The sequence below is a fragment of the Octodon degus genome, unplaced genomic scaffold, assembly GCF_000260255.1.
Source record: "Octodon degus isolate 3935 unplaced genomic scaffold, OctDeg1.0 scaffold00127, whole genome shotgun sequence".
Lineage (NCBI taxonomy): Eukaryota > Metazoa > Chordata > Mammalia > Rodentia > Octodontidae > Octodon > Octodon degus.
This window is the reverse complement of record NW_004524703.1, coordinates 400,679-427,297: the sequence shown is the minus strand read 5'-3', so window position 1 is coordinate 427,297 and position 26,619 is coordinate 400,679. Positions and strand designations below refer to the sequence as shown.

At 45.0% G+C, this 26,619-nt stretch overlaps 1 protein-coding gene across 1 annotated transcript in view; it reads left to right on the top strand.

The window, feature by feature from the left end:
* The window catches only part of Abcb10 (ATP binding cassette subfamily B member 10), a 41,900-nt gene extending 16,352 nt beyond the window's left edge, over positions 1-25,548 (top strand). The window contains exons 2-13 of the mRNA XM_004640848.3: positions 916-1,116; positions 1,887-2,089; positions 4,813-4,947; positions 6,257-6,403; positions 7,909-8,044; positions 14,533-14,628; positions 15,831-16,040; positions 16,724-16,803; positions 17,872-18,052; positions 21,313-21,356; positions 24,334-24,368; positions 25,128-25,548. Coding sequence (XP_004640905.2) covers positions 916-1,116; positions 1,887-2,089; positions 4,813-4,947; positions 6,257-6,403; positions 7,909-8,044; positions 14,533-14,628; positions 15,831-16,040; positions 16,724-16,803; positions 17,872-18,052; positions 21,313-21,356; positions 24,334-24,368; positions 25,128-25,359 — 1,700 coding nt within the window. The 3' untranslated portion in view covers positions 25,360-25,548. The remainder of the gene's footprint in view (positions 1-915; positions 1,117-1,886; positions 2,090-4,812; positions 4,948-6,256; positions 6,404-7,908; positions 8,045-14,532; positions 14,629-15,830; positions 16,041-16,723; positions 16,804-17,871; positions 18,053-21,312; positions 21,357-24,333; positions 24,369-25,127) is intronic.
* Positions 25,549-26,619: the final 1,071 nt, after the last annotated feature.

The window sequence follows — 26,619 nt, the reverse complement described above, 5'->3', positions numbered from 1 at the left end:
AGATTCCTACTCCAGATTAACAACTTTGATTTAAAAGCTGGAGGAAAGAGACTGATTCTCCTGGTGCTTCATGTGTGCTTTACCTTTTGGGGAGAATTGTGTGCTAATCCCCTGCCACCAGGACAGCCTCTTCCCATTCATGAGACAACTATGTGCAGTCAGAGGCAATCCATGACCTTTGGACTTTCAGTCCTGCTGGGCGCTGTCACCAGGAGCATGGTGCCTGGAAACAAGACCCTCAACCTAACACCTGAAGAAACAGCCCTTGGCCAGGTTCATGTTATCCAGTGCATTGGGATTATGGTTCTTAAAGTAGGCATGTGGACTTTCTGGGGTGCCGGGCCTAATTTTTTTAGTTAGGTTTTTAAAGGACTTTGGTCTGATGGGACTGTACTACCACTATGGCCAAAGTTCATTTCACTCATTCATTCATTCGTTCAGCAAATATTGATTGAGCTTAGGTAGTGAGGGTATAGCAATGAACAAAACAGACCAAAATCTTATATCCTACTGGAGAAATGACATCTTAATCCGAGCACTCAGCAGGCTGATGCATGAGGATTGGCACAAGTGCAAGGCCACCCCAGGCTGCACAGTGAGTTGAAGGCCTGAACTACATAGTAAGAATCTATCACAAACAAAACAGATAGCTGACAATAAACCAATGAAACATTTAGAATGTCAGAAGATGGGAAATGTAGGAGACATAGGGAAGGAGGGGTACCAGCACTGTCAGGTATTAGGGAGGCATCAGAGAAGGGCTGGGGAAAGCTTAGGGAAAAAGCATTCATGTTGCACTTAAAAACTCATGTTTTCCGCAGAGCTCTGCCGTCTTCATGGGCAGGGGGCCTCAGAACTCCACATCTGCACCAGTGCCAAGCAGTGTGAGAGTGAGTGTTTCTTCCTGTCTTCCAGCTGCTGTTGGGTTTCTGGCTGTGTCCAGTGTCATCACCATGTCCGCTCCTTTCTTCCTGGGGAAGATCATTGACATCATCTATACCAACCCCACCTCAGACTATGGTGAGAACCTGACCCGCCTCTGCCTGGGCCTCACCTGTGTGTTCCTGTGTGGAGCTGCTGCCAATGCCGTCCGAGTCTACCTCATGCAGTCCTCAGGTGAGGGATATCTCTGTACCCTTGGAAAGATGAGGGGACCCTGTGTTTGATTTGACCACAGGGTTCATTGCCCAAGCTCCTATCTCCTGCCCTGTATCACATCTGGTGGGGACCAGTCTGAGTTCTTGGTCTGAATATGTCCTTCTGGACCAAGCTCTCTCTTCTCATTCTTCTTTTTCAAGGTCAGACTTGAACAGAGGGGCAAACTCCAAATCTGTCCTAACAGGAGGCTTAAGGACAAGGATCTTGGCCGCAGGATGGAGTTTTGAACTTCTTCAAGGAGTTGCAGAATCCTGTCTGCTCTGTGCGTGTGTGGTGGGCTGGGATGGTAACTTGTGCAGTGTTTCTATGGAGAGGCCTGCTATCCTTGGCAGAGCCAGACGCTGCCTCTTAAGTCCTCTATTCAGCTAATAGCGTTCTTCATGGATAATTAATGAGTGTTTGCCATTGTGAATATCAGTGTAGAAAAAGATTGTCCGCAAGGAACAAAATTAGCTTGTAGAAATTAAAAAACTTCGTGCATAATACTTTTAAAACATGTCTTGGTCATGCTGTATTTTATTACTGTCTTTGCCTCTTCCATGCCCACAGCTGTATTTATTAAAATGATTGTCAATATGCCAGGGTTGGGTCATTCTGTCTGTACTGGTAGAATCCATGTGACAGAGGCCTCACGGTTCTGGTACCAGGCCAAGTGGCTGCATGTCAGGCACTGCCTTTGATAATATTGGCTGCTATTCCTGCTGTAAGCTGGTTTCTTTGCTTTGCAGGCCAGCGGATTGTGAACAGGCTTCGGACCTCACTGTTCTCCTCCGTCCTGAAACAGGAGGTTGCTTTCTTTGATAAGACTCGCACAGGAGAACTGATTAACCGCCTCTCATCTGACACTGCACTCCTAGGACGCTCAGTGACTGAAAACCTCTCAGATGGGCTGAGGGCTGGAGCCCAGGCCTCAGTGGGCGTGGGCATGATGGTAAGTTGGCCTCTTCCCTGGCAGCCTCCAGTCTGGAGGGTGCAGCGGCTTGGTGAGCTCTCGTCAGGCACTGTCCTAGAGGCTGGACAGTGGGGATGTGGGGGTGGCCCTTCGCTGCCTGGCTTCCTAGCCTACACCTCTGCAGAATGGGTGCTGTCTGGAGAGAGAGGTATTCTGAGCATATGTGAACCTGGAGTGAAGCAGCAGAGAGAGCAGCTGTACCAGGCTGAGGAGCAGGTCGAGGGGAATGGATCCTGTCTTCTGTGCACGTGAGCCATGCACCTGTAGGAATCACTGTACCTATGGTCTCCAGATAGTCTCTGCCATGGGACTTTGGGGTCTCATGCTTGATAGCCTGTGTGTGTGTGTGTGTGTGTGTGTCTGCCATGAGCTTTAGGTGGGGCTTCTGCGCACACGGTCTATGAGGGTGTTTACACTTAGGGCTTGCGGGAGCTCTGTGGTGCCTCCCAGCCCACAGGGAGGATGTCTCTACACCCTTGGCCTGTGGGGTGGTCTGTGCCCCCATAGCCTGCAAGACTCTATGCCATGGCCTGTCTGCCTCCAGTCCTAGCTTACCTGTCTTCTCTGCTCCTTCGCTTCTTCAGGCAGTGTCTGTATTTAGAGCAGTGTTGCTGGCTGATGGGAAAGCACCAAAAGCCATATATGTGATGATAATATTCTGCTAACCGTATTCCAGGTGCAAAAGCAAGCAGGATTAATTTCAGCAGTGTTTTGTTTAATCCAGTGTAAACAAAATTTTATTCTAACATTTGTAAATATAATTAACATAAAAATTGCTGATGAGATATTTCATAATTGTTTTCATATTATGACTTCAAAATCTGGTGTTTTATAAAGCATTATAACCTGAATGCAAGATTTTCATTGAAAATGTTTGTTCTGCTTTTTTTTTTTTTAATGTAGGGTTCTTGTTATGTAGTTCATACTGGCTTTGAACTCACTTTATAGCCCAGTATGGCCTTGAACTCCTAGTGATCCTCCCGCCTCAGCCTGCTGAGTGCTGGAGTGATAGGTGTGTGCCAGCATGCCCAGCTTGATTTGCACTTAGATTTGCAATCAAAAAAATCATTGGACATAAGCATGCATAGTAAAAAGCTTCCCAGACAGTTGTGCATGTCTGTAATCCCAGTAGTAGGGAGGTTGAGATAGGAGGGTTTGCTGCAAGTTTGAGGCCAGCCTGGGCTACACAGTGAGTTCAAAGGCCAGTGTGGAGTACATAGCAAGACTGTCTCAAAAGACAAACAAACAGAAGCTTCCTAATAACTGAATGGAATATTTGGTTTTAAATTTAAAGCAATTAAAATCACAGTTGTGTGTTTCACAATCACACGTGCCCCAGATCAAGTGGCCCATGCCAAGGAGGCTCTCATATTGCATGGTACTGTTCTGGTCCAGGCGATTGACCCTTGTGCACATGTTGGAAGAGCTGGTGCTCTGCCCTCTCTCAGTCCCCCACATCAAGCTGGAGGAGAAGGGTAGAGCTATAGTCTGCCTGTTAGGTCTGACTTACAGCATGGAAAAAAGTTTTAATGTTCCCTGTTTTCCCAGCCAACAGGGAAGTAGATTTTCAAAGAAGATCTGTCTTATCCTTAACTTCTAATTTTCCAAATGCAAATGGTTCTAGGGTTCAGGAAGAAGTCAACCTGGGAAGTATACTCAGGGTCTCTTTTTCTGTAACAGTGGAAGAGAATTCAGTGTAGTAAGCCAGTTCAAAGGGTCTGTCTTGGTCTGCCTAGACTACCATAACTGAGTACCACTGACAGGGGCTTAAAGAATGGAATTTATTCCTCACTATCCTGGAACTGGAAGTCCATCGGCATTCTGAGATCTTCCTGCTTGCCCTGGAGGCAGCCAGTTGGGAAAGAGAGCTCTAATGTCCCTTGTAGTAAGGACATTCCCTCTATACCAGAGCCCATCTTCCATCTTCCCAGACCTCATCTAATGCTAGTCACTTCCTCAAGGGCTCATCCTCTCTTACAGCCACCCTGAGAATTAGGGTATGCACAGGAGCCCAGGGGAGCAGGCCTTTGACTATGATGAGGCCTTCTGAGGTATTACCGCTGGGAGATGGTATTTAGCTGGAGGAGCAAGATGTGGCCTTGTTTCCTTTGCACAGACTCCTGGGCCCAGAGCACCAGATCCTTTTTTTTTTTTTTTTCATGGCAGAACCGGGGATTGAACTCAGGCCCTTTTACTTGCCAGGGAAGCACTTATTCCACTGAGCCCTCTCCCCAGCCCCCAGAGCACCAGATTCTAACAGTACCTCTTCTGACTATTGTTTGATTCAGGGTTTTAGTGACTTCTATGACTTAGTCTTCAGTGGAGCACATTATTCTGGTCATTAAGGGTCTCAAGGGGATCCAGAATCAGATGCAGAAGTCTTGGTGTGGCTTGACCATTATGGAGCTGAAGGGGCCGCCCTGCTGGATGACTGACCTGACTGTCCTCTGCTGTTGAATAACGTGGCCTAATGTAGATAGAATTATTCTGATGGGGAACTGTTTTGTCTTTTGTCAGAAGTACTCTGTCATGTTACTCCTCAGTGGCATGTTTGTGGGATTTTATGGTGTCTGAGAAGTCCAGCCACCCAGGACGCACAGCTGGGGACAGTACTTTCCAGTCTGTCTCCATGTACACACTAGGTAGTGAGAAGGTCTCACAACTCCACCTGACAAATACCCCTCGGTTTTTGTTCTTGACAGTTTTTTGTGTCACCGAGTCTAGCCACCTTTGTTTTGAGTGTGGTCCCTCCAATGTCCATCCTTGCTGTGATTTATGGCCGTTATCTGCGGAAACTGAGCAAAGCCACACAGGACTCACTGGCACAAGCGACACAGGTAACAGCCTTCCCATGCTCATGAGCTCTAGGAGAATGGGCTCAGAGCCAGAGCTGTGGGCAAAGCTACAGGGTATGTGAACTCTTCATAAAGAACCTTCCTGCTGGCATGGTGGCACATACGTGTGCCATCTGTACTGGGAAGCTGAGGTAGGAAGATGGCAAGTTAAAGCCAATGTGGGCAACTTAGGGCTGGCGACACAGATCAGTGCTACCAGTTTAACTCCTAGTACAAAAGTAAAAAGAGTACCTTTTTCTTATCTCTTTCTTCATGTTCAGCCCCCAGGTCCTGGACATAAAGTGCTCTGCATCTGGAGTTGATTTCTAGCCACACCCCAGACAACATCCAGTTTCATTCAATATAGTATCAGTTTTTCCTTCTTACTATTTCTGTTACTGATAGGACCAGAATTAATATGTTTTAGAAATAGTTTCTGGATGATATTATGTCCTTCATTAATTCAATAAAACTATTTTTGCAATGCTATGCAATAGTACCTTTTTTAAAACTTAAAAATAATGGGCTGAGCATATGCTTAACACTGGCAAGGGCTGGAGTTCAATCCTTGGCACAGCCAAAAATAAAAGTTAAAAGGGTAGTTTTTTTTTTTTTTTTTTTTTTTTTTTTTCAGAACTGGGGATTGAACTCAGGCCCTTGCACTTTCCAGGGAAGCGCGTATTCCCACTGAGCCATCTCCCCAACCCCCAAAAGGGTAGTTTTTTTAAGAAGCTAAAAATATCTAATGTTTTTTATTTTTTAAAAATTTTTAAAATTTTATTTTTAATATGTAATGTGTTTATGTTTCAAAAACTGTACTTGTAGGGCCAGGGAGATGGCTCAGTAGAATAAGTGCTTGCCTGGCAAGCTCAAGGGGCTGAGTTCAATCTCCCATTCTGCCAAAAAAACCAAACCAAAAGAAAACAAAACTTGTTTGTTATCGGAAAATGTGAAAATATAATGAAAAGTACAAAAATACAGATAATCCTGTCTCAGAATTAATGTCATTAACATTTTAGAACTATTTATCTCTGTATGAACATGTATTTCTGTCTCTGCTGTCCTGCTATTACCTGTTCATCATGTATATCCATTTATCATGTATTTGTTTGTACCTGTGATATGTGCAGGTGTAGTTACACTTCTCTAGACAGTAGATTATTCTATATATTCTTTTGTTACTTTTTCCTGACTTAGTAGTGTTTCTCCAGTGGCTTTCCATTGATAGTTTTCAATGATAATCACATTTTAATTTTGCTTCCAGATTGAAATGTGACCCTTCCCCCTGGCCATGTGTTTGTCACCCTCACAGCTGGCTGAGGAGCGCATTGGGAACATAAGAACTGTCCGCGCCTTTGGGAAAGAGATGACGGAGGTAGAGAAGTACAGTGGCCTCGTGGACCACGTGCTGCAGTTAGCAAGGAAGGAGGCCTTCGCTCGGGCGGGCTTCTTTGGAGCAGTACGTAGACTGTAGAACATTCTGGGGAGGTTGGGAAGGGCAGATGCTATGATGATGAGACATTTTTATTCTGTGGCTTATGCCATGGTAGAAAATAATTTTATCTTACTTCAAGCAAAGAATGACTTAGTCATTGTTAGAAAAGCAAATACTTAGGCAGGAGGTGGTGGGTGGTGAGGTCAGGGGCTATTTACCAGGGTGGTTGCAGGCAGCTGCACAGGCTCCACTTGCCACCTGGTCGCCAGGGATCCCCAGTTTTGTTTAGAGCTCTAGACCTGGGGCCACTGTCTGTTTGGACCGAATGGCTCTGAGCTGTTCTGATGAAGGCAAAGTTGAAACCTACTGAGGAGTAGCCAAAATAACTTAAATGCACTTCAAGAAAGAAGTATAAAAAAATCTATTAAGGGGCTGGGGAGATGGCTCAGTGGAATAAGTGCTTCCCTGGCAAGCGCAAGGGCCTGAGTTCAATCCCCAGTTCCGAAAAAAAAAAAAACTCGATTAAAATGAATTAAAGCTGGGAAGTTGAGGCAGGAAGATTTCTGTTAGTTGCTGGCCAGCCTGGGCTATAGTGAGTTGAAGGCCAGCCTGAACTGCACAGTGAAACCCTGTCTCAAAAAGACAAGAGAGATGGGGCCAGCGAAATAGCTCAGTGATCTAAAGCACCTGCTTAGGCAAGCTTAGGCAGCTGTAGGGGACCATGGTTCAGTCCCTGGCACCACAGGCCATGCCAGCCCTGTCCTTGGGGTGGGCTGAGCTGGCCAAAAAAAAGAGAAAGAGAACACAAAGTATCTCGAATAGGACACTGAAATAAATAGGAGATTGCCATGTGGGAAAATTCCATGATGTGTCTGCACTCAAAAAGTAGTTAGAGGTGATCCATTCATTGCCACAATTAACTGGCTAGGAAGTGGTGGCCCAGAGAGGGCAGCACCGACCAGAGCCCACTTCAGGTCCCAGCCCTTCCTTGTGGAGGGCACGCATCAGAACACATGCTGTGCCGAACAGAGGTCTGCTCTCTCTCTAGTCAGAGCAGGTCCTCAGGGCTACTTTTCACTTTGCAAACTGAGTAGGTTGAGCAAGCCAAGAACCCAGTGTGTGACTTAGCTGGTTTTCATGGTGATGTGGTTATTTCTCTCAATGTAGCAAACATTTCAAACTCTTTATTTGAAACTTGGGGGGCTGGAGAGATGGCTCAGTGGTCTAAAGCACCTACTTGGAACAAGCTTGGCAAAGCACAGGGACCGCGGTTCAATCCCCCAGCACCACATGCCAGCCAGCCCCGCCCCCAGGTGGGCTGAGCTGGCCACACACACACTAAAGCACACACACACACAGTAAAGGAATAAATAAATAAATAATTTAAAAAAAAATTAAAAAAAAAAAAAAAGAAACGAAACTTGGTTGGAATTTAATGTCCAGAAAAGTAAACCAGGGCCTTGTTCATACATTTTGCATCCTGAGAGGCCTCTGGTCTTGCCTGACTTGTGTGTTTTCTCCATTGACAGACAGGGCTCTCCGGGAACCTGATCGTGCTCTCCGTGCTCTACAAGGGAGGACTGCTGATGGGCAGTGCTCACATGACTGTGGGCGAGCTCTCTGCCTTTCTCATGTATGCCTTCTGGGTTGGATTAAGCATTGGAGGTACATAACTTAATAGGCTTGTAAAGTTACAAGTTAAATACCAAGTTTTTAGAAAATAAAGCTATGAGCAGAGCAGGCAAGTCCTATATTGGGAAGTCTGGAGTCCTTGTGGCCTCTTACAGCTGCACCTTGCTGCTAGCAGTGATTCCAGCCTGCTGCTGAAGTAGCTGTCCCCCTGCGGACCGATGTAGGGAGAATGGGATGCTGGCAGGTATAGATACACAAACCTATAGTCCTTGATAGTGCGTTTTGTGATTGGCAATTCACTGGGGAAAAGAACTCCTTTTGTACAAAGTCAATCATACTCAAAACTAATGAACAATCAAAAATGTTGACAAATTATAAAATGCATGAAACAAAGAATTACTTGCTTTTTTCCAGGAATGTAAGGACATAGGGCTGGGGAGATGGCTCAGTGGAATAAGCGCTTCCTTGACAAGCACAAGGGCCTGAGTTTAATCCCCAGTTCTGCAAAAAAAAAAAAAAAAAAAAAAAAAAAAAAGAATGTCAGGACACAGCATGGTTGTCTACTTCAGTATCAGCTACTCAGAAGGATCTTTGTTTTGTTGTTGTTTTTAAAATCTATTTAGTACAGGGTCTCACTACACAGATCGGACTCATAGTGATCCTCCTGTTTTCAGCCTCCCAAGTGCTGGGATTACAGGCACGTGCCGCCACACCCAATCTCAGTTACCGGCTTAGTGTGCACCAGGAGCGGGACCTGCATGGCATGCTGGGATTTGAACCCTGGTTGCTGTGTCTGCCTAAGCAAGTGCTTTAGTCTGCTGAGCTATTTGGCCGGCCCTCAGAAGGATCTTTGGAACCCAGGAGTTCCAGGCCAGCCCAGGCAACATAGTGAAAACCCGGTTCAAAAAATACACAGAGCCCCTCAGAGTTTAGCTTTTGTCATCCGCTCTGGGTAAGGGAAAGGAAGGTCATAAACTAGAGTTGTAAGATGTGCGAGAAGTGTCTCTCTCTGTCCCTTCTAGATGTCCCCAGCCATCCTAGGTGAATGATTTCCTACCTTTTGCTTTCTTTATTGTCTTTGAGATGGAAGGGTTAGGTAAAGGGACAGCTGAGGTCTGGTTAGGACATTGGGCCTGTGGTGTCCGCTCTCCTGGACAGGCTTATTCTTGGGTTTTGGTCTGTTTGTTGAAGGGAGGGGTTTTTCCTAAGAGCATTTTGATTTTGCTGTTGAAGGATGCCTGCTTAAGACGCAGTGGGGAGTGAGTGACTATATATTGTCCCTTTCTCTCTGCCCCTGGTTGTGCCAGTGAGTTGGGTCCCACGCTACCTTGATGCTGCTATCAGGTTCTTTTGCCCTGTCCTGGAGTGGACAGGTCCTCCCTATTGCCCTCCTGTGGTGTCTGTTCACATTCTGAGCTTGACAGCTTTCTTCCTTAGCTCCTCCACTCTTGTGTTTTGGGCCTCATTTGACACCATCATTCCTAGTCCTTCCTCTCCAGTCCCCATATTGTGACACCTTAGATGTATCTCTGTTTTAGGTTGTTTTGTTCTCTTCCATCCACACAGTCAAATGCATATGATCCTTGCTCAGGTCAGATTGGAAAGCACTGGCTTAGTCTAGGCTGTCAGCCGCCTCTCCCGGCTGCCAAGCATGTTGCAGAGACTGTATGCATCCAGGCCAAGCATGCAGAGGCCACTTGTGCTGGGCTATAAATAACTACAACCCTGTCCTGCGTCTGCCACCTGAGACGGGAGGGAGGAAGGAAAGGACCTAGACCAGTGTGCTTCTGTCACTACCTATTGATTGACACTGACTGGGGTGGGAATTAAAACAGTATGCTGAACAGGATTTTAAATTCTTTAGTGTTTTAGTTTTTAAAAACTTTTAAATTTTTTTGGGTTTTTTGAGACAGTCTTACTTTGTAGCATAGGCTGGCCTGGAAACCCCTTATTTAAGTGATTCTTTTGCCTCAGCCTCCAGTGCTGGGGTTACAGGCATGTGCTACTACACACTGGCCGACCTTTTTATTCTGTTAAAGCATCTCCAATTCTGTCCCTTTATTTCCTCCGCTTCTCCTTTCCTTTCTTTTCTTTTTTTTAAAAAAATATTATGCTAAGTTCAGTGATGAAAACCTTCAGAAGAATAGCCAGAAAATTATTTTTTTCTTAGAGTACAAGGAAAGGAAAAATAAAACCCTGTCAGTATAGCCACACCTGCTTTGGTAGCTAAGTCTGTCCAGAAATGGAAACTGTCTGTTAATTTGTTTGACAGCTCTTTTTTTTTTTTTTTTTTGAGACAGAGTCTCTGTAATTCAGGCTGGCCTTGAACTTACTAGGTAGTCCAGCCTGGTCTCAACTTACTGAGCCCAAATGCCTCAGCCTTCCGAGTGCTGGGATTACAGGTGTGCACTGCCACATCCAGTTCACTGACTTTTTCTTGTACAGTTGTCACTAGAGTAAAAGTCACGGCCATACCTAGATTTTCTTCAGTCTGTAATGCTTATCATTTTAAGATGTCTGTAACAGCATTATCTTCTAGATATTTCAGTGAGAGTATTTCATGAAGGGCAGTTTTAGCTGGTATTTTCTACTACATGTGAATGAAAGCATGGTCTAGACAGTTTGGTCATTTTCTCCAGCCTCAGATGTCACCGTAATGGGAAAGCTGGGTGGATTTTTTGATAATACCAGGTCATTTCACTCTCAGGCTCCTCTTCGTTCATGCCCTTACCATCCACTGCCCACTGGTGAAAGAAAACCTGAACAGGACTGGACCTGTACTGGGGTAGGTGAGAGGCTGTGTGGTAAAGGACTCGGAGTAGGTGGACTCCAGGGCATCCACCTGTTGCCCTGCTCCCCACCGTAGTCTGTCATTGTATTCTCCAGGGAATCACTGCACCACAGCCTACTTGGCATTTGTGCCAACTGTCAGCCGTCCCTTTCTAGAACTAATAATGATTTTTAAAAGCATTTTATGTTCACATCAAAACTGAGGGAAAGGCACAAAGATTTCCCAAGTATCATTGCCCCCACACATGCGCGGCCTGCCTCTCTGTCCACGTCGCCCACCAGAGTGGTGCATTGCCTACACAGATGATAAGCCTGCATGGCATGCTGGTGTCAACCGAAGTCCCTAGTTCACAGTAGGGTTCAGTCTTAGTGTTGTATATTTTGTAGGTTTGGACAAATGTATATTGACACGGATCTACCATTATAGTATCTGGTGGACTTTTTTTTTTTTTTTTAAGATGGTGAGAATTTGGCTATGTAGTACAAGATGGCGTCAAAATTGTGTCATTCCTCTTGCTTCAGCTTCCTGACTGGGAATACTGGCATGTGCTACCATGCCTGGCTGTAGTATTATATAGAGTAGTTTCTCTGCTCTAAAAATGCTTGAGTTCGGCCTTTTCACCCTGTCTCTAACCCCTGGCAACCACTGACCCCTCTCGCTCCTTTTTTTTTTTTTTTTTGCTGAGACATAGTCTTGCTATGTAGTTCAGGCTGGCCTCAGACTCACTGTGTAGTGTAGGCTGGCTTTGAACTCACAGCAGTTCTCTTGCCTCGGCCTCCCAAGTGTTAGTATTACAGGCATGTACCACCATACCCGGCCAGCCACTGACCTGCTCTCTCCATTGTTTTGTCTTTTCCAGAATCATAGTGTTTTAGCCTTTTCTGATAGTATTAAAAAAAAAAAAAAAGAAAGAAAGAAAGAAAAGAAAAGAAAAGAAATATCCATTTGATTCCTGTCTATCTTTCATGATTCTTTTTAGCTGTGAGTAGTGTTCCATGGTCTAGATGTGTCACCGTTAGCTGTTTACTTACTGACACATCAAGTGTTGGCATTTTTGATAAAGCTGCTGTAAACATCTTTGTGTAGGATTTTGTGTGGACATTAGTTTTAGGTAAATACCAAGGACTAAGATAGCTAGAAAGGATAGCAGCAATGTGTTTAGTTTCATAAGAAATGATAAAACTACCTACTGCATGGGCTGTACCATGCACATTCCTTCCTGTGTTGAGAAAGATTTCCTGGTGCTCCATGTTCTCATCAGCATTTGGTGTTGTCGGAGTTGGGGATTTTGGCCAGTCTAGTGGTTGTGTAGTGCTGTTTTCATTGTTTCGATTTGTACTTCTTTGATGAATTCTGATGTGAGCATTTTTTTATGTGCTCATTTACTGTCTGTACTTTTTTTTTTTTTTTGTGGTACTGGGGATTGAAGTCGGGACCCTGTGCTTGCCAGGCAAGTGCTTATTCTACTGAGCTATTTCCCTAGCCCTCTGTCTGTACTTTCTATACGTGAGTCACTTGTTGAAGTTTTTTCTGTTTCTTCTGTTGAAGTTTAAGAGGTTTTTTTTTTTTTTAGACGGGTGCTCCTTAACTGATGATGGGGTCATGTCCCCACAAAAGTGTCATGACTTGAAAGAATCATGGGTGAAATTGCATGTCTTCCAGTTAGCCTGCCACATGCTCAGGCTCTGCAGCGTAGCACAGTGTAGAGCTGGTTTTGCCCTTGTGCTGCCCAGGATGATGAGAAAGTGTCCCAGCACAAATTGCTGGCCCAAAATAACATCAGAAATTCAAGATTTGAGGACAAATCACTTTTGCACCCTTACAAAGTAAAAAAAAAATCATAGGTCAGATCATCTTAAGTCAGGGACCGTCTGTATTGAAGACAGAAGTCCTTGTCAGGTGTGTCTTTCACACATACTTTAGCCCAGTCTGTGGATTGTTTGCTCAGCCTCTCAATAGTGACTTTGGAGAGCAGAAAATTTCAATTTCAATGAAGTGAGCTTTTCTTTCTTTGGTGGCCTGCACCTTTGGTGTTGTGTCTGAAAAGTCATTGCCGTAAGCGAAATCATGTGCATTTTCTCCTGTTATCTTCTAGGAGTTCGCAGTTTTGCATTCATATGTAGGTTTAGGAATCAGTTTTTGTTTTTGTTTTGAGATAGGGTCACTGTGTGGTTCAGGCTAGCCTTGGACTATGTAGCCCATGGTAGACTCTTAACTTGTGGTGATCCTCGTGCCTCAGCCTCCCAAGTGCTGGGATTACAGGTGTGCACCATTGTGCCAGGCTTACGATTCATTTTAAATTAAGTTTTTGGGAAGGTGTGATGTCTGTGTCTAGATCAGTTTTGTTTGTAGATGTTCAGTTGTCCCGGAGACTGCAGCTGTCTGTGCCTACACTGCATCTCCACTGAGCTGCCGTTTCCTCCTTGTTGGAAATAAGTCAACTCATCTGTGTGGGTCCTTGTGCTTTGTTGTAATTGACATGAAGGTTTACTGATGGAATACTGTGGAATATGTTTTTGGATCACATTTTTCAACATCCTTGCTGAAGGAAAATACTACAAATATATGTTCTTGTATTTGACATGGACAATTGTAGTTGAAGTTTCAGTTATTAGTTAAATTATAAGTAAAGGTAACTAGAAATAAACTAACATTAATGAAACTCCTTTCTCATTCTGTAGCCCATTTGCAAACTGTGCTTGGGTTGGGGAGATAGCTTGGCAGTCTAAGCATCAAGGACCTAAGTTTGATCCCTGGTACCGCATGCTGTGCCAGCCCCTGAACCCTGGGCACACATGTTGGCCACTGAAACGGGCATGGTGCTGCACACCGGTAATCCCAGCACTAGGGAGGCTGAGATTAGAGGGTCACTATGCATCTGAGCTGCATAGTGAGACCCTATACCAAATAAATAAAGAGTAAAAGAAAGTTAAAAACAAAAGTTGTGCTTATTTTATACCAAAAGGGGAGGATGTGTGTGTGTGTGTGTGTGTGTGTGTGTGTGTGTGTGTATTTATATATATGTTTATATATATATATATTTTTTTTTTTGCGGAACCAATTGTCCATGTTGGATTGAACTCAGGCCCTTGTGCTTGCCAGGCAAGTGCTTATTCTACTGAGCCATCTCCCCAGCCCCTAAAATAAATATTGAAACATTTCATTCATTTTAGTTATTGGATACTCATTGTATTTTATTTATAGTGCTGTGTTTTTCATGGGTAGATTTCCTCTGCAACATTTTGACATTTCCTCTGTGGAGATTAGTATGGCAGTATGTTTTTGTAAATTCCTTAAACATTAAATCCTTATGAAAAATCAACAAAACTGTGGGTTAAGAAGTCAGAGGAAAATAACGGCATAAGACAGAAGGAATGGTGAGTGTTGCTTTCATTCAGCAACCTCAACTTTGTTGAAAGTAGCAAATTCATGTTAAAAGCGTTCTATTGTCTGCTGGGTGTGCTGGCACATGCCTGTAATACCAGCACTCTGGCAGGCTGATGGGGGAGGATCACAAGTTTAAGCCCACCCTGAGCAATTTATCAAGATCCTTTATCAAAATAAAGAGCTAGGGATATAATTGCAGAGGTCCTAGGTTCACTCCCCAGTACCTAAAAGACCATCACTACCAACAAAAATTGCTGTTGTCTTGTTGCCCCATGGGATGGGAGGAGCCCGTAGCCTTCCCTGGTCCTGCTGATGGGTATGTGTTTTCTACTTCTTGTCCTAGGCCTGAGCTCTTTCTACTCGGAGCTGATGAAAGGACTGGGTGCTGGCGGGCGTCTTTGGGAGCTCCTGGAGCGACAGCCCCAGCTGCCTTTTAATGGTGAGTCTGAGATGGGCTTGAAGTTTTAGTCTCCTGTATCTTGCATAAATGTGTGTCATGGAATAGTTGAATGGCATTTTGCATCATCTTACTAAAGGAAAATACAAATGTATGTTATAAATATGTTATCCATTCCTGTAATTCCAAAACTTGGGAGGCTGAGGCAGGAGGAACATTACAAATTTGAGACCAGCCTGGGCTACAGTGAGCTCAAGGCCAGCCTGAACTGCATAGTGAGACCCTGTCTCAAAAAGACAAATGACAACAATAGAAACAAACAAACAAATACATGTTTTCATGTTTGACATGGACCAATGTACTTGGAGTTTAAGTTATTAAACTTTGGAGTTATTAAACTTTTAAGTTATTAAACTTCAGTTATTAAACTGAATGTGGTCCCTGAAGCTTAGCTGGAAGAGGCGGGTTTCCTTTGAGAGAGGGATGGGCAAGGAGCCCACTGGTGTGGCTGCTGCTGCTGTGCTTGGAAGCCACTGGTTTCTGCCCAGAGCGGGACGGAGAATAGGCTGGGTACAATTAGGAGGAGCTAGCCATTGACTGGATGGGGTCACCGTGTGAGAGGCTAGGATTGAGCACTGGAAGGATCCAATGTGCATTCACTCTAATGTTCTTGGCACACCTCACTGGGTCTCAGGAGGAATGATGTGAGGAACAGGTACTCTCCTCCATTCCCGGGCCCCCAGGTGCCGTGTGGTAGGTGCAGGCCAGTGTGAACCCTGTTTTCTCCAGTGTGACACATGCTGGGAACAGAGTCCAAGCAGAAGTAAACTTAATTTCTCTGTCAAGAGAAAGGTCTCCATCTGCCATGGTACAGCAACCCCTGTTCATCACTGATCTTTTAAGTGTTCATTCAACCCTGCTGCCCCGGGAGTAGTGTTGGAAGCCAGATTGCCCCCAGGCAGATCTCAACTCTTCATTGTCCTCTGTAGCCTCAGTGTCCTCAGAAGAGGTAGAACTTGGGTGTGGGCTGTAAGATCAAACAGGACTGCACATGGGGCACCTTGTGTAGTAGGTGGCAACGGGAACATGTCAGGCATTAGATGCAGGCCTGCTCCCTGATGTGCCTCAGAGAGTGCTATGGTGGGCCTTGTCTGCCATCCATTCTCAGGAACGAAGGAGAACTGCACTTGGTAGTGAGTTTGACTTTTGCATTGAATAGTTGACATTCCCTCTTAATGTTTCAGAGGGTGGAACCCTAAATGAGCAGAGTTTCCAGGGTGCCTTGGAGTTCAGGAATGTGTACTTCGCCTATCCAGCTCGCCCAGAGGTGTCCATATTCCAGGACTTTAGCCTTTCCATCCCATCAGGATCTGTCACTGCACTGGTTGGCTCAAGTGGTTCTGGCAAATCCACTGTGGTTTCGCTCCTCCTGCGACTTTACGATCCCATTTCTGGTAAGTGTCCCATCAGGCTGTGGCTAGGAGCCTCTCTCCCCCGTGCCCTAGGTGGATAAAATGAGCAGGTATTAGCCAGTGGAGCTCATCTTGGGATGTGCTCTCTCAGGCAGAAGGTGTCATTTGTGGGTAGAATGACTTCGTAAAGGCAGTGTTGACATCTCATAGGGTTGATGTCCTCCCTCTGCCTCTGCAGTCCAGACCTTCACCTCTTGGTCTCCATGCTCCTGCCTCCTCCTCACGTGCCCTCGTCTGGGGGATGTCATGCTCAGCAGAGCGCAGAAGCTAAGATCAAGTACCCATATTCTATGGGGCGCCACTCCATGCCAGGTGCTGACTTGCTTACTGTAAGAATAATTAACCTGGCCATTGTTTCTTCCCAGTGATGACTGTCTTTGGACTCTGTGAGGGCATGTGATTGTCAGAACACCCACTCAATAGGGAGCTTGGGCATTGTCTACGGCCCTTGTCTGCCACAGGAGAACCTAAACTTCAACCAGAGGTCCCTCTTGGCACTGCCACTGAATAAAGCATGTTGGTTTTAGATTCCATTCAGAGATTTAGGGAATAGTTTTCATCTTGGAGAAAACTATGTGTGAAAATTTCCCACTGGGTCCTTTCTGTGTTCACATTAGCCACCAGCCCCTTGATACTCAGTGACTCTCTGCTCTCCCCTCCACAAGGCACTATCAGTCTCGATGGGCGTGACATCCGCCAGCTAAACCCTGTCTGGCTGAGATCCAAGATTGGGACTGTCAGTCAGGTAAGAGGCCTCCATTTTCACCTCCTATCTTTTGCAATGACTTTTGTCTTCCTCAGTTGCACTTCTCAGGGTGCAGGAATGAAGTTTTCCAGCTGTCAGCTCCCCTCACTTGATGGGTGGTTTGCCATCTCTTAAGGGACTGCAGCACTTTAACAGTTGAAACTTCAAGCTCTGACATTTCACCCAGAGCTGGGACTGCTGTTTCTTTGTAATGCAGATAAAGGACATGGAAAAAAACCCACTGGTCCTTTTGCTGGCTCCTCCAATGTCCCCACCAGCCACTGCCTTGCTCAGCTTGAGGATTTCAGGGATAAACGAGCAAAGGCCAGGGTGAGGCTCAGGGACCCGGCAAAGCAGGGGCTAGTTTCAGAGTGGAGTGTGACTAATGGGGTCACTTGGCTGAGGCTGTTTGGGGTTATAGGACCCTTGGGGTGGAGAAATACTGCCACAGCTCATTTTGTCAGTATTACACGGGCTCAGCAGATGTGTCTGTGGCCTCCCATGTCTGTACTCTCTTCTATTTAGTATCCCCTCATGTCACCCTTGTATGGGCCATATGGGTCATGCAGCGATGGGATGCTGGGCAAATTTAACCTTGCCACTCAGGAGCGTGGAGGGGAGAGGCGGGCAGTTGGTACATTTTTTGGGACCTCTGGGTCCCGCCTGGTTTGTATGTGACAGAGTGGTGAGCTGAGCAGACCCTTTGCCCTGAGTAGAAGCTTGGCTGCTGCAAACAGCTGCGTTCAGTATTATAGGCCCCAGAATTCCTTAGGCTCTGCCTGGGCAGGGCATCCATGGGCCCCTGTGAAGGGTTCTCCCTCCCCATGGTGTGGTGAGGATGACAAGTGGTCACATCAGCCCTGTTCTTGGTAAAATTCGAGCTTTTTGGAAGCCTGCTGGGCACATGCATGCAGAGTACAGAAGCAGCTCTGAGTAAGGAGCCCCGTGCTTCCCTCTCGTGGAGTCGCTCTTGGGGCTGAGCGCTGTGCTGAGTTCTCTGCTCTGGCAAAGCTGGTTTGCAGTCTGCCTCGAGCTTTGTGCCATGTATGCTTTATTTCCTGCCTGTAGGAGCCAATTTTGTTCTCTTGTTCCATCGCTGAGAACATCGCTTATGGTGCTGACAGCCCATCCTCAGTGACCACAGAGCAGGTGCGGAGAGCAGCGGAGGTGGCCAACGCAGCAGGTTTCATCCGGAGCTTTCCCCAGGGCTTCGACACCATGGTTGGGGAGAAGGGGGTGCTCCTGTCAGGTGTGTGTGCTTTCTGGTCACTTACTTTTCTTGGGTATGTGTTGGTTCCCACTGTGCAGCAGAAGCCCTGGCCTCCAGGAACACCCCATGCTGTGTGCACAGTGTGGCTGAGTTTCTGGACCCAGAGTTAGGGGAGTAGCCTTGTTACTCTATGATGTCTCATGCATGGGCATAGCTTCCCAGTTGCCTTCATATTCTACCCCAAAAAGGCTTCTCCACATTCCCTCTGGGTAGGTCTTGGCCACCGCATGTCATCTTATTCTTTAATCTCACAAAAGATGTGTTTGTAAGGTGGGACCTATAGAATTTTAGAAAACAAGTCAGATTTGAAGCAGCTGGACCATCTACCTTTGGAGAGCAGAGACCTCATTCCAAATAGAACCATCAAGAAAAGTGTTCCCATCCCCAAGTTTGTATGATGCGTATAAGACCAGAGGCCAAGATCCTTAATGAAAAGAATCAGAGAGTAAATATTTTAGGTCTTATGGGCACACCTCATCTCTATTACCTGTTTTTGTGCTTTATTTTGTAACAGTACTTTAATTTGGCCAGGGTAGCAGAGGCCTATAATCTCCCTACTCTGGAGACTGAGGCAGGAGGACTGAAAGTTTGAGGCCAGCCAGGGCCACTTAGGAAGACCTTATCTCACTGGGCATGGTGGCGCATGCCCGTGACCCTAGCATGCAGTGGGATTGTTGAGAGTTTGAGGCCAGGGTGGGCTCATAGTGAGACTCTGTCTCAAAAAACAGCACAAATCTTTCCTCAAAATAAAATTTATAAAGGCTGGGGATGTGGCTCAGTGGTAGGGCCTTTGTCTAGCACTTGCGGGACTCTGAGTTCAATAACCAGCACAACAAACAACACTTTTAGATGTTAAAAACACCTTAGCTTGAGAACTGTGTGAAAACAGGCGAGGCTCTGGATCTGACCCGCAAGCCACGGTTTGTGAATCACCTCAGTGCTGTGGGACAAAGGTCGCCACACCCCTGACCCATCTGGCAGACGTCTGCTTTGTGGCTTCTGTGTCCTCAGGGAAGAATGAGAAGTCTTGACTTGTATTACTATGAGTGCAGGGGTGGGAACAGTATGTAGAGCTGAAAGGGAAATAAAGTTTTGGTTAAACACAGACTTTTGTGAATCCTTACATGTGTTTCCTTGGATAAACTGACTCCCTGCCTGGAAGGGCCAGGGGCCTATGACCATGCAGGTCACAGGCTAGGACAGGCGGAGACTTTGCCTAGCGTGTCAGCTTGCAGTTGTTACTCTGAGAAGTAAAACAAAAAGGTTGAGTTTATTGTGCATGTTTTTTGCTTGTTTGTTTGGTTTTTTGGCTTGTTTTTGAGACTGGTAGGTTTTTTCAGGTGCCAGGTGCAGCAGAGAAAGTAGCAGAAGGAAGAAGGAAAAGGGGCTTTATTATCTTTGAGGACAGGGAGAGAATGTGGGGAAGATAAGAAATTTTCTGATGGGAACAAAGGGAGGCTGAGGCTTTTATGACCTTTTGCCTTGGTTGGAGTTTGAAGGGGATGTTTAGATATGCCTGAGGGAGCTTATTGGGCTGAGTTGGAGAAGAAGATGGGAGGTGGTCTCTGGGAAGATAAGCTTTTGTTTTAAGGGCTTCTGCCATATTAGATGACCGCCATGATGATTTAGCAATTTCTACAAGGACCAGAGTCTATCAGAGACATGGTCTTTTCTCTTGTTGCTGAGACAAAATTAAGCAAGGAAAGGTTTGTGTAGCTCACAGTTTGTGGAGCTTTCAGTCAACAGTCAGCTGGCTCCTAGGTGGGGTGGCACAGCACAGAGGCAGCACTTCAGGGCAACAGAGGACCGCAAAAGCAGCAGGGCACAAGCAGGGAGAACACACTTCTTTTCCTCCCTTACACTGTATGCAGGCTACCACCCCCTAGGCATTGTAGCTCTCACATGTCTCCCTGCTCTCCCCTAGGACAGGATGAGGATGTTTATAAAGTAAGGACCCTGGCTCCCTGCTGAGTCACCTAGTTAAATTTCTAAACTTCTCAAGTTGATACAGTGTATCAAACACTACTGTAGTCCAGGCTAATCTTGAACTTATTGTGTAGTCCAGGCTGGCCTCAAATTCATGGCAATCCTCTTGCCTCAGCCTCTGAAGTGCTGGGATTACAGGTGTGCACCACCACACCTGGCATTGTGTAATTTTTTTAGAAAATGCTTACTGCCAAGCATGGCGACACACACCTGTAATCCCAGGATTTGGGAGGCTAAGGCTTATGTTATGTATTGAGTTCAAGGCTAGTCTCAACTACATGGTGAGACCTTTCTCAAAAAAAAAAAAAGAAAAGCCTGCCAGCAGTCTAGAAGGCTAAGGCAGAAAGATTGCACAACTTTGAGCCCAGCCTAGACAATTTAGCAATTTAATGAGCGTTTGTATCAAAACTTAAAGAGGGTTAGAGATATAGCCCAGTACAGAGCCCTTGGGTTCAATCCCACCAAAGAAAAGAGATGAGTACTGGGTATGTTGGTGTATGTCTATAATCCCAGCACTTGCTGAGGCAGAAAGATTGTTTTGAGTTGAGACCAGCCTGGACTACAAAGTAAGCTCAAGGCCAGCCTGAATTACATAGCAAGACCCTGTCTTAAAAAGACCAAAAACAAAAATAAACAAAACACAAAACAGAGAGAGACAGAGAGAGAGAGAGAGAGAGAGAGAGAGAGAGAGAGAGAGAGAGAGAGAGAGACAGAGACAGACAGAGACAGGCAGACAGAGACAGGGGGACAGGGAGACGGGGGGGGGGACAGTGAGACAGGGGGACAGGGATATAGCTCAGTGGCACAGTAGTCTGGCAAGCACAAGATCCTGAGTTCAATTCCTGGTACACACACACACACACACACATACACACACACACACACACACGCACGCAAAGTGGAGAAAAAAAAGAGATGCTAGTGTATAGTAAGTCCCCAGTAAATTTTAGCTGTGACAATAATGACTAATTTTGACTTTGATGGGAAGATATTTGTTTATTTGTTTGTGGTATTCAGGACTTTGCACTTGCCAAGCAGGCATTTATGCCACTGAACTACATCCCTGACAATGGGAAGATATTTAAAAAATAAATAAATAAAATAAAATAAAAAGTAGGCTTTTGTTTAACTGTCAATCCCACCTATGCCTAATGGGAAGAAGGCATCTTCAAACTGTCATGTGTCTTATCAGAAAGCCCTGTTTCTAAGAATTTTTGTTAAGACTCTCTTTTTTAAAATGTTATTTTTGTCAGGTGGACAGAAACAGCGGATTGCGATTGCTCGTGCCCTGCTTAAGGTAAGCCTGAAACTGATTGCCTGGTTTTTTTAGTATTGTTTTTAATTGGGATTTTGTAATTTCCATTTTCTTCTTCTTCTTTTTTTTTTTTTTTATGGAACCGGGGATTGAACTCAGACCCTTGTGCTTGCCATGGAAGTGCTTATTCTACTGAGCCATCTCCCCGGCCCCGTTTTTTGTTTTTGAGAGGATATATGGGTCTGTAGTTGAGAATCTGGTGGACAATACATTGGGGGCTCTGCTGAGGCTGTGTATACAAATTTAACAGCAAGTACTGAATATTTCCTGAGCATGAGGGCCCAGGGCTGTTGTAGGGTGGTCAGAGGGAGAAAAGTTTCACACAGGGATAGAAAGCTTACAGGATCTGAACAGCACAAGAATTTGTATTTATGTAACCTGGAGTCAGGGCTAGGGATATATAGCTCAGTGGCTTAAACACCAGCCTGGCAAGTGCAAGGTCCCGGGTTCGATCTCCCCACCAAAAATATCATAGAAGCTGGAGTCAAGGCAGAATTTAATACAGACTTATAGTACTTAGACTCCCAATAGGAATGGAAGTACCATATTATCTAAAGGTCCATCATCCATGTTGAAGGAAATGACAGCCTTGTCCTTTGTTTTGTAGTGATTCTCCTCAGGTTATAGAAGCAGTTTCCACACTATATAAAATGCATCCATTTTACACCACTGTACAGTGACTCTTAGTAAGCTTAGAGTTGGTTATAATTACAGCCCAACTGTAGAGCATTTCTGTTCCCCAGAAAGTCCCCTCCTGCCCATTTGCAGTCTTCCCTGTTCCAACCACCAGGAGGCCAGGATACTTTTTCTGTTTGTCTAGATTTGTGTTTCTAGACATTCATAAATATGTATCAAACAATGTGTGATCTTTGGTATTTGACTTCTGCTACTTAGCATAAGGTTTTTGAGGTTTCTCCATTCTGTAGCCTGTTCAGGGAATCTTTTCCTGGTATTGCTGAGTTGATGTGCCCTATTTTTTGGTCCCTTCACTGGTTGATTTGGGGTCTTTCCAGTTTGGGCTGCATAGGTAGTGAACAAATAGTATCTACCTTTTATTTTATTTTATTTATTTTTGTGGCCGGCTCAGCCCACCCTAGGGGTGGGGATGGCATGGCATATGGTGCTGGGGATCAAACCAAGGTTCCTGTGTGCTTGCATAAGCTTGCCTAAGCAGGCACTTCAGACCGCTGAGCTATCTCGCCGGCCCCAGTATCTACCTTTTAGTAGGGACGTAATTTCATTTCTCCTGGGTAGATTCTGAGACAGAACTAGAATTTATTTATTTATTTATTTATTTATTTTAAATTTTATTTATTTATTTTGTGTGTGGCCAGCTCAGCCCAACAGGGGGCGGGGCTGGCTGGCATGTGGTGCTGGGGGATTGAACCACGGTCCCTGTGCTTTGCTAAGCTTGTTTTAAGTAGGTGCTTTAGACCACTGAGCCATCTCACCAGCCCAAGAACTAGAATTTAATGTATACCAACTTACTGTTATTTATCTGATTTTATCTATTAGCTGAGTATTCCTAAACCAACTATTAACAGGGCTTTGAGAGTTTTAAACTATCTTACTCATTTCAGATTCCCAATTCATGCTATACAAAAGACTATCACAGAAATAAGCTTTGCTTCAATTATCACACCCAAGGCAGTCTTCACACATGACAACTGCATGTTCCATATACAATATAGTCTACTCAGATAGCTCATATGTATTTATTGCAGGGCACAGTTGTCATCTTTTTTGTTTTCCTGTTGTCATAGTATATCTTTATGACACTGCACCTGCTTATTTGTCTCTCCACTCACTAGTGTGTAAACCACAATTACTCTGTGTTGTTCTCTGGACAGAAACATTTGGTTTTTCCTCTGCTGTAGATGCTCTTTTTTTCAATCAGACTTTATCGGTACATTTTAGATGCACACATAGTGTGTGATCACATGCATCATAGAGAATTCGGACCTGTACATCATATAACTTGATTCTGTTTTTTCACATCCCCTACCCTCCCTTCAACTCTTCCTCCTCTCCCCATTTACAAGTTTGTTTCTGTGTTTTTGGGTTGTTTTTTTTTTTTTTTTACATTTTTATAGCTTTTCTTTCCTTTCCTCACCCCCTCCCTTGTTCTACTCCCCATTTGAACATTTTCTTCCTATTTCACAGTTTTCTTCTTTTTTGGTTTTTTGAGATAGGGTTTCACTGATCCTCCAACCTCAGCCTCCCAGGTGCTAGGGTTATACATGTATGTCACCATACCAGCCATACTGCTGTTTCTTGATTGATCAATAGGACAAAACTGTCATGAACGATATCCAGTCCGGTGTCACTGTGATAATGGCTTAAAATTGTCTTCAACTACCTCATCATGACTTTATCTCAGACATTTGAGTCTGTGTTTTTCTTTCTTTTTAAATAGCTCTGTTAAAGCCAGGGAGGTGGTATACACCTGTAATCCTAGCCCTTGGGAGACTGAGCCGGGAGAATCGCTGCCAAGGCAAGGCCAGCCTGGGCTACACAGTGAGACAGTGTGTCCAGAAAGCTCTGTTGGGATGTCATTCATACACTGCCTAGCTTAGCCATTGAAGTCTAGCTCAGTGGCTTGGGTGTTTGGATTTGTGCATGGGCACCGTCATTTGTTCAGAACGTTGAAGTCACTGTGTAGCTAGCCAGGTGGGCCTCAAACTCACACTCTTCTGGCCCAGGCAGAGCCTGTGTGGGCCTCTGTGTCCCCCATGGACTTCGCCCTGTGTGGCTCTGATCTGCCTCCCATCTGCACAGTGGCTGTTGTGCCCATTTCACACAAGTGGCATCACACAGCATGTGGCTCCTATGCCTGGCTTCTTTTACTGACTAATGCAGAGTTCTTGTGGTATGTTTCAGAATGTGATTCCTTTTTATTGCAGAAAAATTTTTTTTCTAATAAAATAATGTTTCCTTTTAAATTATTTTCTTTCTTCAGAACCCCAAAATTCTTCTCCTAGATGAAGCAACCAGGTAAAACTGCCTCAATACCCTAGTGTTTGACACGTCTGGGGAGGGGGTACCTTAACTACATGCATGTGGCAGTATATGGGGTGTTTTAGTAAATGTGTGATTGTACTAAACCAAATAATCTCTCCACCAAAACCTTTCATCCTGTACTAGGTAAAATGACCAGATTAGGATGTCTTAGTTCTTAATAATGTATATAATTGTGTTAATCCAAATTTTCCCTTCAGGAAAACTTTTTTGTTCTTGGTGGTAGGTTTGTGTGAGACAGGGTCTCACTGTGTAGTTTAGGCTGGCCTTGAAGTCACTGTATAGCTAGCCAGGTGGGCCTCAAACTCACAGTCTTCCTGCCTCAGACTCAAACCCACTCCACCTCACCCCCCAGTTCTGGGATTATAGGAATGCGGCGCTACCATACCCAACAATGAAAACTTTTTATTCTGTCAAAGATAGAACACAAAATGCTTTTCCCTAGCACTGCACAGGATGCTGCCAGAATCGGCAGTTGCGAGGGAGAGTGCAGGCAGGCGTCTGTCTTTGGTCCCAGCACCCTTGAGTTAGACCCAGCTCCCTCTGGTCAGCCTAGGTGCTGTGGAGGCCACATATGTTTTTGCACACCACCTTCTTACAGCCTCAGCTGCAGCAGGGTGATTCTGATCAGAGTGGAAGCCCTTGCTAGTCCAGGGCTCACGAGAGCAGACCAGAGGCGTGTGAGTGGGCGAGCGTGGCACTGACGGCTCTGCTTCTTCCTCCTGGCCCGTGCAGCGCACTGGATGCCGAGAACGAGCACCTGGTGCAGGAGGCCCTCGACCGGCTGATGGAGGGCAGAACGGTGCTCGTCATCGCCCACCGCCTGTCCACCATCAAGAACGCCCACCTCGTGGCTGTGCTTGACCAGGGAAGAATTCTTGAGCATGGGAGACATGAAGAGCTGCTTTCAAAGCCAGATGGGATGTACAGAAGACTAATGAACAAGCAGAGTTTTATTTCAGCATAAAGAACAGTTACTGAGTGAAACTTGAAAGTAAAGCAGCATTGAAGAAAAGAAAATTTAAGAGACTATGAAATCTGTAAATGATACAAGTTATTTGAAATATGCCTATTTTTTCAAAGTATATAAAATATGTCCTCAAAATGTATTTGTTATCAAGACCTTTTTATTCAGATTTTCAATAATTGTACTTTTTAAATGTCTATAGCACTGAATTTATTTTCAGGTTTTGTATTTTTTTTTGACCTTGCAATGTTTTAATTAATAGATCATGTCACCTCATTTTCTTTTGCCTGCTGTTACAGAGTCAAGTTGTCAAATGACAGCTTTTAAAAGGGAATTATAAATTAAATCCCTAATTCTTTTAGGCCAGTTTATCAATCGCTGTGACCCATCTGCTTGGAGTCTATTTTACTAGGTATAATAGCAGAAAAATGAAAATCTAACCCTTTAGTGTGTCCTCATAATCTCACAAAGCAAACCTGAGTAAAAACAGAAATAATGTCAGGTGAAGAGAAAGGGATATATTGCCCATTTCCTGTGTCTTCCGAGCTAAGAGATTAGGCATTTGTATTTGCAAGGGAGGTGACTATGTTTGAATGTATGCAGTTTTCAACATTTTGGTACATGGAAGCCTGATGAAATTTTTTTTTAATGAATTTTTGAAAGAGAAGAAGCCCTAGTCTTTCCACAAGAAAGTTACTGTTTTTTTCTTTTGAGACAGGGTCTGGCTATGTAGTCCAGGCTTTGAACTCACTACATAGTGAGTTGGGCTGGCCTTGGACTCCTGGCAATTCTCTTGTTTAAACCTCTTCAGTGCTAGGATTACAGGCGTGCACCACTATACTCAGCCTTTATTTACATACTTGTTTCTGTACTTTTGGAAAGCAAGTCACAGATTATCAGGTATTATCAAGAATGATGGATAGGGGCCAGGGAGATGGCTCAGTAGAATAAGCGCTTCCCTGGCAAGCGCAAGGGCCTGACTTCAGTCCCCAGTTCGACAAAAAAAAAGAATGATGGATAGAGCTGGACAGGGTGCTGTATGTCTGTAATTCCACCTACTCAGGAGGCTGAAGCAGGAGGATCACAAATTTGAGGCCAGCCTGGGAAACTTAGTGAGACCCTACCTCAAAAATAAAAAGGCAAGCCGGGGATGATGGTGTACACCTGTAACCCCAACACTCTGGAGGCTGCAGCAGGAGGATTACTGAGGGCCAGCCTGTACTACAGAGTGAAACCTTGTCTCAGAAAGGCCAAAAAGGC